This window comes from Aphelocoma coerulescens, chromosome 3 (genome assembly GCF_041296385.1).
Source record: "Aphelocoma coerulescens isolate FSJ_1873_10779 chromosome 3, UR_Acoe_1.0, whole genome shotgun sequence".
NCBI lineage: Eukaryota > Metazoa > Chordata > Aves > Passeriformes > Corvidae > Aphelocoma > Aphelocoma coerulescens.
In genome coordinates, this window is record NC_091016.1 from 116,633,919 (window position 1) to 116,654,656 (window position 20,738).

The 20,738-nt window shown below is 35.6% G+C and overlaps 1 protein-coding gene across 1 annotated transcript in view; it reads right to left on the reverse strand.

The window, feature by feature from the left end:
- Positions 1–17,131, reverse strand: part of APOB (apolipoprotein B) — a 35,952-nt gene extending 18,821 nt beyond the window's left edge. Inside the window, 18 exon segments of the mRNA XM_069011675.1 lie at positions 342–553; positions 1,757–1,924; positions 2,714–2,905; positions 3,189–3,365; positions 3,913–4,150; positions 4,489–4,700; positions 6,140–6,286; positions 6,432–6,549; positions 6,753–6,980; positions 7,764–7,983; positions 8,728–8,813; positions 9,006–9,130; positions 10,114–10,269; positions 10,454–10,607; positions 11,635–11,780; positions 12,627–12,742; positions 15,297–15,335; positions 17,007–17,131. Of these exon segments, the coding sequence (XP_068867776.1) occupies positions 342–553; positions 1,757–1,924; positions 2,714–2,905; positions 3,189–3,365; positions 3,913–4,150; positions 4,489–4,700; positions 6,140–6,286; positions 6,432–6,549; positions 6,753–6,980; positions 7,764–7,983; positions 8,728–8,813; positions 9,006–9,130; positions 10,114–10,269; positions 10,454–10,607; positions 11,635–11,780; positions 12,627–12,742; positions 15,297–15,335; positions 17,007–17,064 (2,792 nt within the window). The 5' untranslated portion in view covers positions 17,065–17,131.
- Positions 17,132–20,738: the final 3,607 nt, after the last annotated feature.

Genomic DNA, 20,738 nt, shown 5'->3' on the forward strand with positions numbered 1-20,738 from the left:
GAGCCATTTGCTCTCTCTAAAATTAATGTAAGTAGTTCATTTAAATTAAATTTAAAATATTGCTATTATAATAATTTTATGTGAAAGAAAACAAATGAATGGAAATGGTAATAGTCTTGTATAAAATTTCAAAAATAGCAACAAATAATCTGTAAGCTGTGAATCTGAGTCCTCACTATTCTGGCATATTTGCTTGTCTCACAAAAGAAGTTATCCCAGTTTTAGAATGTCTGGGATTTTTCTGAACTGAAAATTTTTCTGCGCCTGCCCTAGCCTTTCAACTCCACCACAATAAAAACCGAGAAGAGAAGGAAGAGCATAGCCTTGAAAGTTCTCATTACCTGATACTGAGGAGCTTTACTGGACTCTTTGGAGCAGGAATGCTGAATTTCAGTTGTCCAGCTTTTACACTAACATGTGCTTCAATTCCAGATTCATGGAATATATTAGAATTCATCTCCACACCACTTCCAGCAAAATCAGGCATGTTTATACCCAGGTGTGTCACAAACTCAACTGCTACTGAAGGTTTAGCAATGAGATCTGCTTGCACCTATTTAATAAAAAAAAAATTTATTAAAAAAAAAAAAAATAGGGTATTTGTTTGCCCAATATATCTTGCTGGTTTTACAAAAAAACCATAATACTCCTGATAATACAGAGGTAAGTTTTATAGAATTGATTTTGCTATTCAAAAAATCTTGTTCCCAAATCACATAATCAAAGAGCCCATATAAGTGGTAACTGTAATATAACAAATTCAGCAAGATGATAATGCCAAGGATCCCTACCTATTTTAATGTAAAAATACTCATGCTTTAGAAAAATTTTATACATGGAGCTACTTGCATGTATTTTTAATTCTGAAGACAAGAGTCAGTTTTCCATTGTAAGAAAAATACTAGCTATTTTCAAAAACAGTGAGCAAACTGACAAAAAAGAAATAGATCCAAGATTTGAATTTCTCTAAACATAAATCAGCTTATTTTCAAGCTTTTGCTTTGGCCATCAAGAAAGAAGGGACAAAATACAAATTTGGAAAAGATTCCAAAGGTTACTAAAGGGCAACAAGTCCTAAATTTGAGGACTTATTTCTTATTTTTATTTAAATCTTATATATGGTAAAAAAATTAAAAGTTTAGATGAACTGAAACTACTAAGAAATTTTTATGAAATATTGACTAGATTAGTGCAAGATAGTTATTAGAACTGTAAAGGACGAGAAATATTTAGTTTTTTAAATTTTAAGTAGATAAGTAATTTTGGGTCACATGCTTTTTCAATGTTACAATTTTAAAATGTTTCCTTTCAGGTGAAAAAATATTTTACTTGACTCAATTTTCAATATTTCTTTTAACTGCTAGTCAAATTTTTTCACTTTGAATTGGCCACAACAAAATGTTCTGTTAATTTTTTGGCTTGAACAGCAAATTCACATACTGCAGCTTTTCTACTGTTGTAGTTTGAGTGCAGGGAGAGAGAAAGAAACAGATTAAAAGGGTTATTTTTTAAAGAGTGATTGAAATACTTTTAATTCATAAATTCTATCTCATTCATAATTTATGTGCATTGCTTCTTAATCTAATCTAAATGTCATCCACAAATTAACCAAAGACTTCGAATAATGACTTGGGGGTTTTTTAATATCAAGAACATTTTGCAACCTTTAAAATATTTCTGGTGTTACAGTTTTAGCCATAAATGAAAATGTAGATTATTGGGAGGAAAAAAAATATAGACAACTATTGGGACTTACGCTTTTTTGATGAAGCTTTGCAACTACTCTGGCCCCAGGTGTTGCTATTCCAGAAAAGGCAAACTTCAGTTGCAAACCTGCTCCAGTTGGAAGCTCAAACTCATTGTCCATGAATATGTAGTGAACAAATAGATCCCTGTCAATGCCTTTTGCAATGGCTTGTGCAATCTGTGAATCAAACAAGGAAATGAATACAAAAAAATCCACACTTTGGAATATGCACATTTTGTACTTTAAAAATGGAATGACTGCAACCCTAGAATTCAAAATTTAATTTCATATGGAGTAGAGACTATTATTTCTATAGATTCCTTGCTTCAAAAAATGTACTTAAGACTGCTTAGCAAAATCTGGACTTTAAATGAATACCAGATATTTTTACCAGCTTTGATACACACAGGTTGTGTGTCAACCTAAACCTTTATCATGCTAAACCTTAACATACACATGCAAAAGTGAATTAGTTTAGACATCACATAACATTCTGGCTTCCCCAAAGTCAATGGCAAAGAATTTTTTTACTTCAATGAAAGGAGAGTATTACCAAAAATTTCTAAAATGTACTACATCTTCTTTTCTTTTTAACATGACAAGGATGAAATTTTTAATATTAACATATATTTTCATAATTAGAAATTTAGTAGTATAACTTAAGAACCAGTACTAAGATTTTGGGCATTGTTCCAGTAGATATCTCAATAATACAATATGATCTGAACTTTCCCTTTTTCTTTACCCTCACCAATCCTCCAGGAGGACTCCACTTGGTTATTGTGGAGTCTTCATGGATTTCTCAGAGTCCTTCAACCTAAGCCTGGATATTTTATTTTAAATAATTTTATTTTCATGATGGTATCAAATATTTTTACATAATAGTTAAATACTACCTAAATCTTAAGAAAAAATCTGGCAGACAAAAAAATATTGATAATGCATATTGGTGCATCAGAAACGTACCATTTCAGGAACAGTCTGAAGAGTTTTAACACTCTTTAAAATCAAGCTTCCCAGCAGTTTAAAATCATTGAGTTTCATGTACCCAAGTTCTTCGCCCAGGATTCTCAGATATGCTCTTCCTTCAGGAGCTTCTTTGCTGCCCAATTCTTTTATCAGTTTTTCAAGGTTAAGTATTATTCCTTTCACGATATCCTGAAAATTCAGTCAGACAGCAATAAAACAGATTTATAAGAAATATGCAAGATCATATATCTAGAACAGGTACTTAGTGAATGTCATCTATTCTGCACATGCACTTACAGACTTCTCTCTGGACAAAGACCCCTCCAAACACAATTAAGAAAACATGTCTCATTACAGATTTCTGTTTATCTCACCAGAAGAGAAGGAACGTATTGAATAAAACAGTAAGTGCTGTAACTACTGTGTAAAAATGGGAACGCTATTCTGCACAGAGAATGTTCTCAAGCTGTACCTGATCCTGCTTGCCATCTTGTGAGTAACCAAAATAGTCAAAAAGTGCCTTGGAAACATGCTCTGGCACTTTGCCATCAACCCAGTACAAGGCCTTGCTTGCAGTGTCTGGGAAAAATCCCTTCTCTCCAAACAACGCTTCCAGTGTTGGTTCAAACCCCTTTCCATCCAAGCCAAGCTGAAATGAACAGAAAGGACAATGCATAACTGAGACAGTTCCCCTTTTCTTTGGAACTTTACAACAAACAGACTTTCTGGGGAGCAAACAATGCACTTAAAAGTGTATCCTAGAAGCCCATGACTCTTAAGAGAACATACAGAACACTCCATTTTTTAAATTAATTTTATCTTTGTGGTGAGGTTCAACAAAAAACCTATGCATAGGTTGTATCTCACTTAAAATCTACTATGAGTACTTCAGTGGGCCAGTAACGATTCATTAGCACAAAGTCAATTTGTTACAGATGGGTTCATTTTACCCTGAGCCCTTTAGTAACTTCAACAGGGTCGTCCATCCAGTCAGCAGCAAGTGACGTCACATAATGGATGGGTTGCTCTAAAGCCCATTGAGACCAAATCAAAGTTCTCTTGTAGTCACAATGATCTTTATATTTCTCCCAAGGCTTGTAAAAACAGTACATTATTCACAGAAAGTTGCTATAAGAAAACAGAAATGAGAAAGAAAGCAGCTGAACACTAGCAAGTGTTTTTGATAATTGTTGTACCTCAAAGACATCGCTTGGGTGAAATCCATAGGCATGCAGGGTGGTTTTCAGCATGGTTTCTCTAGGAATATAGCTGTTTGGGTCAAATACCACATTTCCTTCTACTTTGGCAGAGATGGGGTCAATTCCAGGTACAGAAACTCTTTTTGAAATCTGATAATTTTGTGAGAATTTTCTGAAATCTTTGGCTGTTGGAAGCTGATTTCCTTTCAGAGCTTCTTCAACTCGGCTTTTTAGACTAGGGAAGAGGATAGCAATTAAAATATGATTAGTATATATTCCAAACACTCATTTAGTCTTAGTTAAGGGATTTTTTTATGCCTCTTGCAGACATTCATACAGCCGTGCTGATTGCAAATGGATAGCTCTCTGCACATAATTAACAGTAAACATAAGACTTAAGGGAAAGACTATAATCTGGCACTGCTCTGACAAAGCCAGTTTACTCAGCTGATGTTCTTGTTCAAATAAGCAAGAAAAACAATCAAAAACTCCACTGCTAGATAACTACTACTGCAACTGTGGTCAAAACTTTGTTCTTACAATGAGACCAATAAACACCTAAATTTCACTTACTCTTCAATGCCCAGCTCTTCAGAGTCCAGGATGTTGGCAATGTGTGAGGCAACAAAGTTTTTCACTTGCTTGTTCTTCTCCTTTGTGAGGACTCTCAAAATCTTTGCGAGATCACTTGGGGAGGGATTTTTCATCACAAGGAGATAGGATGCTAGACGTTTGTCTGTGGGTGCATCCAATTCTTGGAATGCTTTGAGAAGAGCTGAACGGTCCTATATAAATAGAGAAAGGTTTGCATTGATGAACTGGCTCATGGATGATATTGCTAAACCCTTTTGGGAATATATAGGGTGAAATAATCACAGAATCACAGAATATTCTGAATTGGAAGGGAACCATAAGAATCAATGAGCCCAAGTCTTTAGCGACTGCATACTTATTTTTGTACCTTATTGCTACAACCTATCACAACAGCTTCTTCGAAGTTATTTTGCTAAATTTTCTTTTGCTAGAAAACATCATAGAAGTAATGGCTTTATTAAAACTGATTTTCATAGAATCAGAGGATCATAGAATAATTTGGGTTGGAAGGGACCTTAAAGACCATCTAGTTTCAATTCCTCTGCCATGGGCAGGGACACCTTTCATTAGACCAGGCTGCTCAAAGCCCCCTCTAACATGGCCTTGAACACTTCCAGAGATGGGGCCTCCACAGCTTCTCTGGGAAACCTGTGCCAGAGCCTCACCACCCTCACGTAAAAAATTTCTTCCTAATGTCTAATCTAAACCTGCTCTCCCAGTTTGAAGCCATTCCCCCTTACCCTGTCACTAAATGATCTTGTAAATAGTCTCTCTTATCCTTTATTTTCTTATAACTTCTTTTTATTTATTTTATCCCTCTTTTTTTCCCCCTTTTTTTTTTTTACCCTTTATTTTCTTATTTTATACATACAGATTACATTTTTACTTTAGAGTTCTGATTTTCCATTGTTGGGAAACATAAATGCAGATAAATTTGCAAAATGTGAAAAAAAAAAAAAATCATTCAATCTAGGAAAAGAAGGTGTTCAAAATCTACTGCTGCAGGAAAATTAAAAACATAGTTTAAAACTAATGAATAATTTAAAAATTCAGATTTATTAAACTGAAACTGAGGTTATGAATTTCAGGTGTTTCCAGTCTCCCAGACTTTTTAAGCCTTGTCTGGAAACAAAAGCATATATTTTAGAGAAGAAATCTGTTGATATTGAAACTATCTCACCATACTGAGCAGAAATGCTCTGTATAATGACACCCATTCTGTAAGGGATGCTGTAATGTCACTGCATTGTAAACATACATCTACCCAGTACTGTTAACAATTTCTTCCTTAGTTAAACACATTTGAGTCTGGGGTAATTAATTGGTTAACACCACCTTTAAATAAGCAGAACTCCATTTCAGACACTAAAAGGAACAGATCCAAACTTCCCATTTAAACTGAGACTATCTATGCAAAGAAACTAACTCAAAAGAACAACACCCACTGAGCCAGGAGGCTTCTCAGATACATGTATGGAAATTTACTAAAGGGGCTCTGAAAAAGTTGGAGACAGCTAAAAGGGAGATAGCAGAGTTAGAATAATGGGAATAGCTTTGCATATTCAATAACTCCTATGAAGAGTCAAGGTGACCTGAGAACAGTTTATCCTGGTTCTTGTGATCAATTTACCTCCTCAGCAATTGTCATTTTCCTGAATGCCTGGATGGCTGCTTTCTGAACTGAAAGTGATGCAGCTTCATTTCTGATACATGTCTTGAGAGAAGATTTCACACTGGGTTTAGCTTTCTCCATTACTGCACCCATGTTTCCAATAGCCTGTCAGTGATGAAAACACAGAAAGATGATAAACACTTCTTCTCCACCAAGAGAAGCAGAGTAATATATGTGATAATACAATTAATATAATATAATACAGTAATATAATAATAGCCTGCATAAGGAAAGGAGGAAATCAAAATACCCGAAGTGTGAGGTATGTCAGTTCATCTTCCCCAGAACAATCAGTGCCAAGCAGGGATACCATGAAGTCTGCAACATCTGCTATTTCCTCTGTCACAATCTTCTTCTCATTGTAGAACCTAAAGAAATAAATAAACACATTGGAAACAGAAGAGGAAAATGGGAAATGTCTATATTTTATTCCTAAAGCAAAATTAATGAGAATAAAAATATCCCCTAAAAATGAACACTCTTAGGGGATACTCTAAGCACTTCTTTGACATTACACTTTGTAATGCTTCTTTGAAGTTATTTTGTACAATTGCATGCTATCATTACTTACTTAGTAACAGAATGACTTAAGCCATAAAATGAAGCTCTGCTTGGCTGATACTGGGCCATGTTAAGAATTTCCCTTATTCTTTGTGGAGTTGGAGAAGGCAACAGTCCCAGGGTATATGTGACCAGATCTGCCACAAGTGGATTGACGTTTCCAGTTCTCAGGATTTGAAGGATTGCACTGTAACACTCTGGAGTCCCACACTGGGCCAGGGCCTGGATGGTGACAGAGCTGAAAGGCGAAGAGATGACTTTTATTAATTAATTCCCTGTAGTTATTGCTGTATGTTGACCATTTGAAATAAACATTTGACAGGTTTATTAAGGTGTTTTAATATAAATGATGCAAGCTTATGTGTGACTGGAAGCAAATTATGAAACTGCTTACCAAAAAGAAGCTTCTTAGTTTTACAAGTTATAGTAATAACACAATTAAATAAGAACAACAAGTAAGTATTAACAATATCATCATTACATGGACATACATTTTTTTCCTTCAAAACAGACTTTTCCACAACTTTAAGTATTATAATCTACTTTATTGACCCAGACTAAGTCTCTAGTCCCTTTACAGATGGAGGACATAAAGAATATGTAAACTGGCTCCAGTCCAGCTTGGACAAAAGAGTAAGGGTGTGGAATGGAGGGCAGGGTCAGACCAAACAATAGCACTCTTCCATGTCTCCCAAAGTCACACTCAAAACTGTGTTCATTGCTGTAAGTCACACTTGGGAGTTCGGAATTAAAGCCATTGTCCTTGAGCAAAACTGCATGAAAGATATTTGGCTATAATAAGGCGTCCAAAGGATCGTGTCAGGCACACACAGTTGATTTTACACTCCCTCCCTTATTTTCCTCTCTGTATAGTTCTCATAATACTTATCTTTCTGAAAGCCACTCTTTACATCTAATACACCTCTAATTTATAATAATTGCAGCAAATCATCAGCTATAGCATGGTTTTGCCATGGCATTGATGTGTGGTGTTCTTGCACTGTGAACTGCTGTAACATACCTTGAGGTTTCCATCATCTTTGGTACAAGAGGGCCAAGAGTGCTGTTATGCAAACTTCTCAGCCCAGAAACAAATCTGTAAAAGAGTCTTGCTCTCTGCTGGTTCTCCTGGGAGGCTGTAAGTTTCTGCAGTTCCTGCAGGATTTTCAGAACAGCATCACCCTGCCTGGGGAGTTTGGCATCTGTACTTTCCAGTGCAAGTCCCTTCTCTTCCAGTGCATCTAGAAATTGGAAAAATTGCATTCTTTATGTCTTTATCAGGGAGTTATGTCAACTTTTATCTTCTGTCATACATTCTGAATAAATACAAAGCCTGTACATTATTTTATATGATAACTGTAGAAGTTTAATAGCTGAACAGTTTACAAAAATAATGGCGTGGAATTTAATATAATTGTCCTAAAAGTTGAATATTTGCATACATTCTTTTACATTTTCATGACAATTATTCCTTAACACCTCTTGTATTAGCATAGTTTGCTTTTTCAACTTTTAATAAATACATGCTATAAGAAATATGTTATGACTGGGATTAACAACTGCAGGTCAGAAAAGCACATTTCGGAACAAAATATATAGTAATAATGGATTATTTACTTTTGGCACTGAAGCTAAAAGATGCATAAGAAATTATGGGTAGCTGAAAAGGGTTCATTAAACTAATTTCCAGTAAGACTAAATGACTCTTCATGCAAATTATACCTTTTTAATTATAAAGAAGAATTCTAAAATTAAAATAGAAACACAAAGATTATTTTAAATTAGTGGTGTTTTTAAATTTCTCAGGTTTTCCCATTTTATACTCAAAGTTTTTCCTTACTAAATTGATAAAATTTCATTTAAAATTATGGATTTATTTTGTCCCCTCATCTTTAGTTAATTCATTATAAAAAAATTCACTAAAAAAATGTCCCTGTAGTTATATTTCGTCTCTGTATTTATAATATTGAGAACTGCAGCTATACCTCCATCAAAATTTTTGTTAGTGATCTTTGGGGTATCTTCAAGCCTCAGGGTCTGGTTGACCTCTGTCATCACACCATAGCGATTCCTAGGAAAGAAAGAAAGAAATAAAACAGTGCTTTAGTTGAGTCCAAATGTTTTTGGGAGGTCTTGACATGCCTCCTGCCTTCTTAAAACCAAAATGTATATCTAGGGATGAAGTCAGGACAGAATGTGATACATCACCATTTAAAATGGATATTTGTAAATAAAGGGTAATGATAAATAGTGAACAACCTACTTGTATGAGGAAGGCAGAAACAGGTGTTTTTCACTGCAGACAGCATCTCTTATGTGCCTTTTCTTTGCATCAATATTGTAATGACAGAACTGAGTGCTCTTCAGGAGGGTAGATAATGGGTTGTTCTATAAAATAAACAATTTGGCAGTCTGAGTAGAATAGGAAACAATGATAGTTTGAAAGGCTGACACAGTTTTACTGTAAGATTAACAGTTATATATTGGAAACGAAGGTGTATAACTGGAATCATTCTTACACAAAGACAAAATTGTGCCAGTAACAATCTTTAGACTTAAGTCTCTTCTCAGGCAAAAATCCCACTGAAATGTTCCCCCAGGCCATATTGAGGTGTTTGGGTTAGTAGTTACTTCATGATTGATCCCCTGCTGCCTACAACAAAGGCTCCTTCATAAAACCAATTTGTAATTTTTGGAGTAGCTCAGTCCTCTGTTAACAACTGATGCTCTCTTTAATTTCAGTCTCATGACACAAATTTTAAAGACTTCTACAACAAACTGTAGAAGTGGCAGAAATTATAAAATGTGTTTTCAGCATTATATGAAATAATATTTTTGGTTTTTAGTTAAAACACCCAAAAGCACAGATTCCATCATATCAGAAAGAAATCTGACAATATTCCTGTAAGCAATTGCATCTGATCATTGTGGATTAACAGGTAGACTGAACAGTTAGTCAAACCACTTACTTCAGGGCATTAGAGCCCTCTCCTCCTGGACATCACATACACTTTAGAGTTTTGGTGGACTCCATGTTTTAGATAAAATTGGACTTTTGAAAATTTTGACCCACAAAACTAAAAATTTGGCTATGCTCTGATAGGTTATCAAATAATTAACAGTACTAACTCCATATATGAAAAGCTCTCCTTCGAAAAAGAGAAGAACGTGAAAGAAGGTAATTACATGCTTGTTCTGCATCTGTTTTTCTCTACTGATGGCCAACAATACCACAGTCTGATCTAATGGAAGGGTGCAGAAAAACTAAGTTTTCAGAAAACAAATATAAAACTTAGTCATGATAGTAGGTGTTTATCATTTTAAGTGCTGGTGTGAATGTTACATTATATAATTTTTACTGGCATACTTACTAGTCCTTTTACAATGGCAATAGGGCTGACATGATCTCTGATGGGACTGAAGTTGTCACAGCCTTTCAGGTATCTGGTAATTGAAATATCTTCTGCAACATTTCCTTTTCTGGATTTGAATTCAACTTCACTGTCACACTTTCCGTATACAGTATCCTGGAAAGAGAAAAGAAGTCAGCATCTGTGCTCATGTTGTCAGACATTTTCTGATCTAGTTGAAAGGCACCCTTTCTGATCTGAATGTCCAGGCCTTTTGAAAATGATGTTCAGGAATAACTCTATCTAGGTGAGCTTTTTCCATTGGTTAACACAATAAAGTGAATGCTTTCAAAAGACCTACCATTGGAATTGCTTTTATGTTTTCCACTGTTTCTGTTGGCACAAGGAGAGCTGAGATGATACCTCTCTTGAGATTCAGTACATTCAGAGGCTCATCCTTCTCTGGATACAGCTTGACTTTTGTTCCATCCTGAATGCTGAATTTTAGCTCATTCCTGTCCCCCAGGAAAACAACATTAGTATGAAATCATATTAAAGCCATACATTGAAGAACATGTTATCAATAACCTGCTGGGCTATAGATAAAACATCATGTTTATCTTGGTCTGTCATTATTTACTATTCACTGCTGTTACTCACAGAAAGTATTACGAGTAATGCAGCAAAATTCTAACCAAGGACATTTTGATTTCACCAGATTACATCATCTAAGGTCAAGCAACTACCAAGAGCAATGGCCAAAATTTGGAATTGCATAAATTCGGAGAGGAGATAAGTAAATTTTTAGAATGAGGCAATTATTAACTACTGCAACAGGCTACAAAATGATAGGAAGGATTCTCTACTAGTTGGAGTCTTTAAATAAAACCTCAATTGTTTCCTGTAAAACATATTTTAACACTGTCTCAAGGTGGTTTGAGATCTATGGCTCGTGAGACAAGATGACTACTGAGGCACTGAAAGAAGCATGAAGGTGCATGACTGAAATATGCACTGCAAAGCACTAGAGACTAGCTGGGTCGAGGGAGTAGAAGAAATTAGTTTCAAAAGCAGATAAGTAAGGAAAAGATTAGCTACACAGGCCATTAGAGATTGGGAGTGGAAATCTGGACTTCAGTCTCAAATGCCTTTCTGTTGCACAGTCTGTTAGCAAAGGAAAATGATCTTAAACCAGCTGCATGCAGCCATTTGAGAATGTGCTTACAAGAAGGAACAATAATTACACTTGCAATAATCTTTTGGGGCACTACCCAACAACTTCCTGATGTAGATGACAGAAATGAAGATGCCATTCCAGGTGAAAATGCTGTATGTAAAAAACCCTTTCCTACTGGCAGTTGGGAACTATGTTAACCCTAAAGTGTATCAGGGAGAGTTTTGTTGTGGAACCAGCTTATAAATCTACCATGTTATCATGAAATGTGTTCCATGCCTAGGAAAACATAATTAAGGTGGACTGTTGACACTGCAGCCTGTTCCATGTTAAGGTCACAAGTACTGATGATAATTGATATTGCTTACTTGGACATGGCATTTGCAAACTCCTCAGAGTTCTTGGACTTTTTCAGAATAGCCCTTCCCTCGGTGTCAACACCAAATGTCTCCCTCAGGGAGCAATGCATTGTCCTCAGGATGAAGCGGCATAGCTGGGGTACCTCCAGTTCGACCTGAAAACACAAATATTACATGTTTTTCTTTTTGCATTATCACATTTCCAGGATCACCCAGTTACTGCTTAGAAAATTCCTTGGGTTTTGTAAAGTGTCAGGATCACCTTGCTACCAGCTGTTGGGAAATACTCCAAAGTGCTCTAAATAGCTTAAGGTAACTCCACAAAGAAGATATGAGGGCAAGTACTTGCTTGGCTAATGGCATGGAGTAACATGGTAAATGAGCAACTTAGTTTCTGAGAATTTCAAGTATTAGAACGGTATGAAAACTTGAGTCATTACACTGATCAATGTTTAGACTCTATCAGAATAATATGTGCTAAATAAATAAAAAATATTTTTCCCAGTTACTCCATTGCAGGGAAAAAGCCCCTCAAAACCAACACCATGATAAGAAAGTTTTGGGCAAGATAAGGTGACGTTGGGTAGTTAAATGGCCTATGGGACCTTTTACTACTACAGCCCTGGTTCTGTCTTGAGATACCATCATCAGGCTCTCATGTTGTCTTTATGGCACTAATGAATTATTTTAATTGAACTTCTAGAATTGTTTAGTGGACATTGGTAGACTGAGCCTGGGAGTGAAGGAAAACTGAAGTACCAGGTCTTGCCCCTTTCTCATGTAAAGTTACACCAGATTGGCACTGGCACAGAGGGACGAAGGACTTCTGCCATTCTCAGTGCCCCCTGTGTAGAACAGAGAGGTCTTCATGATTCTCAATATCTGCCCTTCAAAAGGATGATCTTGTTAGGAAAAACACTGAAGGATGCTCCCCAGCTGCCAGCTCCCATGTTGTAAAGTACACAGTCCCCAGCTGGGTGTATTTACTCCTCTTTGCCTACCTTGCATGTGATCTTTGAACCGCTCCGAGAATCTGATGTTCCTGTGATCCCACTTGATGTCTCTGCTTCATATGAATAAACATATTTTCTGAGCAGTTTAAATCTGGTTGCATCCTCTGCAATTGGGAAAATGAGAGTGGTTTTATGACCTGGGTAGGATATACATGTGTAATCTTACAGTACATGCTTAGTGTTGTGTAACTAAAATGAATGCCACAAAGAAGAAGCATGAAGACCCATGATTCCACTATTTCCTTTTACAGAATATCTTTCAGATGGAGAAGTGATGCCTTCATGTCAGCTGGATACCTTCTGAAGCATAAGACAAAACTTGTGGGGCCAGCATAATTTTTGGGGTGCACTGCTCAAATGGGATCTGACAGTGTGACCTCACCTGTCCTTCAAATCATGCCCAACAAGCAAATGAGAAAAACGAGACAAATTAAAAGTGTGAAACTGTTTTAAAAATTACCCTATGGCTTCTAAATTGACCCTATCAAATTTTAATTTTCAAATTGGTAATAAAAAGATTCCTTTCAGCTCAGATTTTTCAGTCATAATGCAAATACAAGGAGATGCTTTACCAATCGCATGATGGAGACTGAAAGCAAAACATCACAGAAAGAGGCAGAACACCAAAACTACCATTCCTCAATATCATTTCACCTGAATTTATGGAGGATCTTTCTGCCCCAGAGTCTCTGAAATATGATTTACTCTAATTCACTGCTTAGATCAGAAAATTTTTTTAAAGGGACATAAGTTCATTTACATGAAAAGCATCCAGAACAAGGGAAAAGCACTAAACTATGCCTAAGACTACTGCAGGAGGGAGTATTTCCAGAGGTGTTTCTCTTTCTATCAAAAGAAGCCCCAAAACCTAATAGGCTTCCTCAAAAAAATGACTTTCACCTGTATTTAACCTCTCCCTGTTGCCCTCAGAGCCAATCATCTGTAATTTTAAACCCTGCAAGCAGGAATGAATGTGGTAATAGAAATATAAAGAAAAAAATAATGTCAAATACAGAGATATAAGATATTCCTTTGGTGTCTGGAATGAGTAACATAAGCCAAACAACATCTTCAATCACAATCCACTCCCACTAAAACTGCAGGCATTGTTTTAAGCTAAAGATGCCGATCAAGCACTTGAAGTGCCTGTGTTGGAGCAGTCTAGATCAATCTGAACCAGAAATTACTATTCCTTTGGTTTAGACTGAGCAACTCACTGGAACTGTGATTCTGTTGTGATCCTGAATGAAAAGCAATTTCCTAAATTGCTCCTCTGTAGTTATTTGTAACTACCTGACCATATTGGAGTCCTGATCTACTTTTATAGAAAAAACAAAGATCGGTAATCCCCCTGTAAACCCAAATGCCCACCATCAAATCTGTATGACTTTGCCTGCTTATGCCTGCATGAATGTAGATTACTCTTCTTTTATAAAATCTTTGTCAGAGGCCAATGGCAATGTTAACCTTTTCCATTATGTCACACCATTTAATACACAGGAAAGACAACAGAATAGTACTATAAATCTCTTATTTCCTCTCAGCACTATCACTTTTACAAGCTTTACATACTTTAATAGTGGTTTAGCTGAGATTATTTTCATGTAATTGCTAAACAAAATTATTTTAATAAATACTAGCTGTCATACAGTAATCAGCATCTTACAAACATTTGAAAACTTAATTAAATTATCTATTTAGCCCTAAAATCAGCTCCTAACCCTGTCACTTTTGGCTACCCTGATCTATAGCTGTACTCAGAAAAATTTGCAACACCAGTATCTACATTGCTAAAGTGAAAATTATGGCTTCATATCCTGTTTTCAAACAGAAATCAATGAAAAAGAAATAGAGAAATGATAAGCTTAGAAATACAAATAAGAAATAATTTATTGTATCAGAAAATAAACAAGAAATTGGCAATGAAGCCCAGCAGTTTTTGAGGTGTTTCAGTCATCTGAAGTAAACCAAACTGCCTGGAGATGGTGCTAAAGCACCCAACAAAGGAGAAAAAAAAGCCTGAAGACAAAGAACAAACTCATTTAGTACTTTGACCCTGTGGTGGAACATTATGTATCTAACCGAGCAGTCAGGGCCAGTCAGAGTTCATTATAAAGATAGTGCATAAAGTCAGCACTTCCTGACTCTTGGCTTGTTTAAAGAAATTGCTGTCCTTGCTGACAGAGTTGATGATTTATTCTACAGGTATTTAATTAGATATCTAAGTGCAATTCTGTGGGCTTAGCGGCAGCTGTGAAGGGTAAATAAAATGTTGAGATTCAGTCCACACTGAAGTGCAGTGTACATAACCTCACAGTTAAAGCTTCACATTTGATAACCAGAGATTACTAGATTAAGGAATTTGACAATTAAGAAATAAATAAATGAAAAAACACAAACCCACAAACCCAATGGAAAACAGTTTCTTAATGGGAACTTTAAGAAACTCAACCTCAGCTTGTCCATCCTTTGGAAAGTCTTAAAGTTATTTGAACCAAGCCTAATGAATAATTGAATACTTAAAATAAATGGCAAGGACTTTAGAATATTACCATCACTTTCATTTAAGTTATTTCAGAAGAAAAGCCAGGCTTTGAATGATTTATTCATTAAAATAGTGGCATAAGATAATGAAAGGAAATGCAAGAAAATACTTACTTGAACATCCTGGATTTCCACTTTCAGGTGATTCTTCTTCTGTAAAAAACCCAAACAAACAAGCATTAAAAGCTGGAAAAGCAGTTTACAAAATAAGTTTGTAAAACAAGGGCTATGAATACATAATTGCAAATACTACATTTGCTAATACTACATTACAATGCTACATAAGACCTTTTTAATTCATACAAACTTCTGATATAGTTTGGCCATAGATATAAGTAACAAAGCTACCATTAAGATTGACAGGACAGAGCCAAATCTAAAGGGAGGTACAAGCAGTTGCCTTGATATAGAACTAAAACCTCAGAATAGGATCTTTAATCACTGAATTAAATTAGTTTGACTTAAGCTGAGAAGGATCAGTATTTTTAAAAGCTGATTTTTTTTTTAATATTATGCAAAATAGTTTGTAAATGATGGGCACAAAATTTAGAGGTAGACAGATGATATGTACCATATAACACATTTTACTTTTTAATTTTAGTCTATTTGACCACACAAAAATACTGCAAAATGGACAAATGGCTATACTTTGGTTTTTGTATATTTAAAAAAGATAACTTTGAAGGTTAATACTAAAATTCTCTGCCAATAAATTTTTTCTGAATATTGAGAGCTCATTCTTTGGAGGAAAAGAATGCTGGTTGGAAGCCTATTCAAGTTAAAAAGAATCATTTGCTCCAATCAGTCTTAGATATGTTCCATATGACTGTATTAAAATAAAATAAAATATAATATAATTAAATTAAACATAATCTAGTAATTTTTTTGCATTTATTGGATGCTATGTCATTCTTTGGGATATCACACATGAAGACCAGCATTTTCACAATGTTCTCTGCACACTTTCCAAGTTTTCATTCTGGAAATTCTAAGTAGACCACTCTATAGAAATAGACTGTAACATTAGTCATAGTAACAATAGCATCAGAAATACTACTATTGCTCTTAAAATAAAATTAATAATATTATAAATAACCATATTTGTCTAGCAATAAATTTGTGTAATGTCAGTCAGCAAGAGAATATTAGTTTAACAAAGATGAATTTATGATGAATTAGATCTGAATATAAAACCAGATCTGCATAATTAGCTCTGGAATTGCTTTTCTCTTTAAGCCCCCTGAAGCTTTAATTAACACTACAGTGCTGTATTCGAAAAAGCCACTTCTTGGGAAGCAAGGATAGCTCACAATCCATAGCATCATATTGCTCTCAGTTGTCTTTTCTGATCTTAGGAAAAAAACCCTCTACTGGCCTACCCCTTTTACCAATGAGTGTGTCCCTTCAATACAAAATATTGTATTTCAAATAGCCTGCCAAATATAATTTGCTTTACTGCTCTCTCTTTTCACATTTGCTGGAAAATAGGTTAGCAACAGCTGGGCTAAGTCTGCATGGTATCTCCAAGCTACAGTAGCTCCATGAGGATTTAAGAGGACAATGCTACAGAAAAACAGTGGATGCCTTACAAATTGCAAAATAAATTAAATCTGTTCAAAAGCCAGCAGGCAACATCCATGACTTTTCTACACTGGGATCCTCCTTTGACTGCCCATTCCTATGAAGGGAAGAGATGATATCTTTGCCACACTGAACCTTTCTAATTCTATAAGCCATTGTCCTTTCAATTTTTTAAAATATTTTTGTTTTAATGGGCTCATAAATAAAGCAGCACAGAGCACTGACATAAAAGAGAGTACTTACGTGTGAGAACACCACTGCTGAGCAGCAGGGAGAGCAGCAAGAGCTGCACAGGGCCCATGGTGTGCCCCGATCCCTCTTGCTGCTCTTTCTTTTCCTCTTTTTTCTTTCCTCTTCAAGTCTTCCCTGCTGCCCCAGAGGGAGAGTGAGCCTTCTGACTTGGACCTCCATTTATATAGTCTGTAGCAAGCAGCTGAGTCAAACAGTTTAGAAAGCTCAGAGCAAATTGCCAAAGGTCCAAAGGTGAGAGTCCCAGATCCTCACTGTGCTCCACACCATGCCCTGCTTTGGTTACTGATAGTCACAGAAACATTTAGGTTGGAAAAAACCTCTAAGATCATCAAGCTAACCTCCAGTAAACTGGGGATTCTCCAGTTAGCCAGGACTGCTCATAAATGATTGACAGTGGCTCAGTGAGCATTCCTGCTAGCTCCCCATCCTTCCTCCTCTGAGAATCGAAAACTATCTTTTGTGAACTCCATGATTTCCTGATGAATCCAAACACTCCTAAAACACAGGGCTATCTAAATGCCTTTCCTTCCTTGCTTCCCCTTCTGAAGAGTTTAGAACCCTCCATTATGGAGGTCTAGCAACTGAAGTCATCCCAACATGTTCCCATGATGGCCACTATATCATGGATTCCCGGCTGCACAACAGCTTCCAGCTTCTCCTGGTTGTTATCCATGCTGTGTGCATTGGTGTAGATGCGCCTGACTTGTGCTTCTGGTCCTGAGGGGACAAGCTCTAATTCCTATGTGATCATTCTCAGGTGCATCCACTGTTTCTAATGCATCAACAACTGTTGTGTCTTCGCTGCCACAAAAGCGGATCTCTACGCCCTAACTCCACTGAGACGGCAGATCAAAGGCCTGTGGTAGGATACGGTCCCTCAAACACTGGCATGCTGCCCCCAGGCTTATCTGAAGGCAGAAGACTGAGCAGGAGATAAGTCACTCTTCCAGTTCACTGGTCTTTTCCTTAAGCAGAGTTTTAAGGGCAAAATTCCCCAGCTACAGACTCTAATAATGTATTCAAATAAATGTACCACATCTACATAAAAATGATTACAATGCATAAGTTAGAGATGGAAGAAATTATCACTGCATCATACTTTAGTATAGACGTTGAGAGGCTCAAGAATATAAGTACTTGAAAAAATGAGAATATTGTGCAACTACTGGCAGGAGATTGAAAGTTTTTTTTTCCTTTGGAACAAAATTCGCCATATGCCTTTTAAAAAATATTTTACTTTGACTTGCAATATTCAGGTAAACCAGGTCATGCCTATGTTGGAAGTAAGCTCGGTACAATTCTTTTGTTTCCTTATTTTTAGATTCAATTTTTTGTTTGCTAATAACAGCAAAAATATGAAAACAAGATGATAAATTTTATCTGAATGAAGAAGATAAACCAATGAAGAAGATAAACTTGACGAAAATGCAAACAAAACCCCCTTTTAAGGGTTATGTATATTGGCAAAAAAGACAGGGCTTATGTCATGAGAAATTCTAGTAGTTTGAATTCTTTCTCTATTCATATTTATCAAAGCTAACTGCAGTGAAAAAATTGACTGTGGAAATATTTAAGAACATTTTGTTCAGTAAATTTAATTTTCATATATCTGATCAAATGGAAATGTTTTGACATTCACATATTTAAATATTTTTCCTTAGCTTGTTGAATCAAAAATCAAATTTTGGCTTAGCTAAGCAGTAATTTCTATAACCCTGCAATGTTAGTATTTTACCATACATCATGGTAGTTATCTTTAAAGTCTCATATTTCTTCCTACCCTTTCTCTCTTGGACTTAATAGATGGATTACATTTCCCAGGGTGCACTGAGATCATGTAACTCCTAACATCAGATGGAGCTCAGCCAAATGGTAACCACTGATGTATGATGGCGTTTATTTTCCAATAAGGGAGGCATCTGTCTTGTAATCAGGATTTTGTCTGATGACATTAACAAAAGTATACCATTTCATAGACATTTGTTGCAGAAATTCCTTTTGTGGATTCATCAGTGTTGGAGGCACCAGAAAAAAGAATTTCTTTGATTTTACCATTTTGGTTTCTGTCCTTGGCTTCTACCAAACACAGATACAATAAATCAATAACAGATTTTTATTTTTCACTTCCAAAAAGCAACCATTTTTTGTTTACTTTTGTGTCCACAGCTGCCCCAATATGTGCTTTAATAACGTAAAAATAATTTTACCTTATAGTATGATTGTACCAAAGAGACTGCACAAAGATAGCATTTGATTCAAACATAAAGGTTTTGACTATTTCTTAAAATCTATTTACTTGTTCACTGTAGCACTGCAGATAAATAGAGCTCTGGAGTGCCCAGCACTCAGAGTTAGCTATTTCCCTATTTTGCCTGCATCTCCTCACTGCCTTCAGGTGGTTATTCGGGCTGAAGTTGAACCTGACTGTACTAATATAATGCTGCATGGCTACAAAAAGATTACAAAAGTTATGACTCAGCGCATAAGCATGCAGGTAACATGAGTGCACTGTGACAGGTTTATACTGCTGCATTACCTAGTGTCCTGGTTTTGGCTGGCAGAGAGTTAATTTTCTTCTTAGTAGCTGGTGCAGTGCCACAAAACCCATTGCTCTGAGCATCCATCAGACATCCTGTGTATGGACTAAATCAATGGTCTCATGAAATGTAGGAACTAGGACAACACTTCTGATATGCTGAATTAATTTTATACAGAGAGACAATTTGTGTGTGTATATTATGGATGTGCAAAATCTCTGATGTGGTGTGGAAGCCTTAGCAATTGTGGAATTATTAAATGTATACAGTTAAACAAAAAGCCCATCTAACACTCAAACTTTAACTGAGCCTATTAAACTGATTTGGGTTTAAATGTTGTTTCTAAACTACATTGTACATTAACACTTTATTTTTGAAAACTCTTAGTTGTAGTTCTCCTGACATTCCGAATCTAGATTTGTTTCTAAAAAGAACAACTTATTTTATGAAACTCTGTCTTCAGACTTCAGCTTTTTCTGCAACTGCACAAAGAAATCTGCATCAAATCACTCATCTGAAACTGAATTCACTCCTTCCTACACTTGTGTCTTTCAGTAAAGAAGCTACTTTTGTCGTGCCTGTTTTGGCAATGCCAACAATGGTTTTCTTAACATTAATATAATTAAAGAAAATCCATTAACCTTTAATTATATCTTCTATAGTTTATATATATTATATATATATATATAATATATAATATATAATATATAATATATAATATATAATATATAATATATAATATATAATATATAATATATAATATATATTACGTATATGTATTTATTATATACATGATATATCATAGAACATAGTCTTTTCATCTGCTTGGTGATACCGAGAACTTTTTTGTCTCTCACTGGAGATTGGTCAGATGCTTTGACAGTACTGTTAGGAGAGGTTGTTGCATACTCTTAGGATAAGACTTCTTCAACTCATTGAAACACTTTATTAAGTTTTGCATCTCATTTTCATTCAATGACTTTTGCAAGAAAACAAAATATACAGTTTTTAGAAGCCTTATGGTTGGTACTAAATGACTTCTATTCCTTCCTACTTATATTCTAAGGAATCCTTTTGTCTTTGCTTCTGTCCCTCTCTCTTCTCTTTTTCTTTTTTCCCTCCTTCCTTCTTTTCTCTCCTTTTTCTTCCTTCTTCTTTTCTCTTCTAAGAAATATACCCACTACAT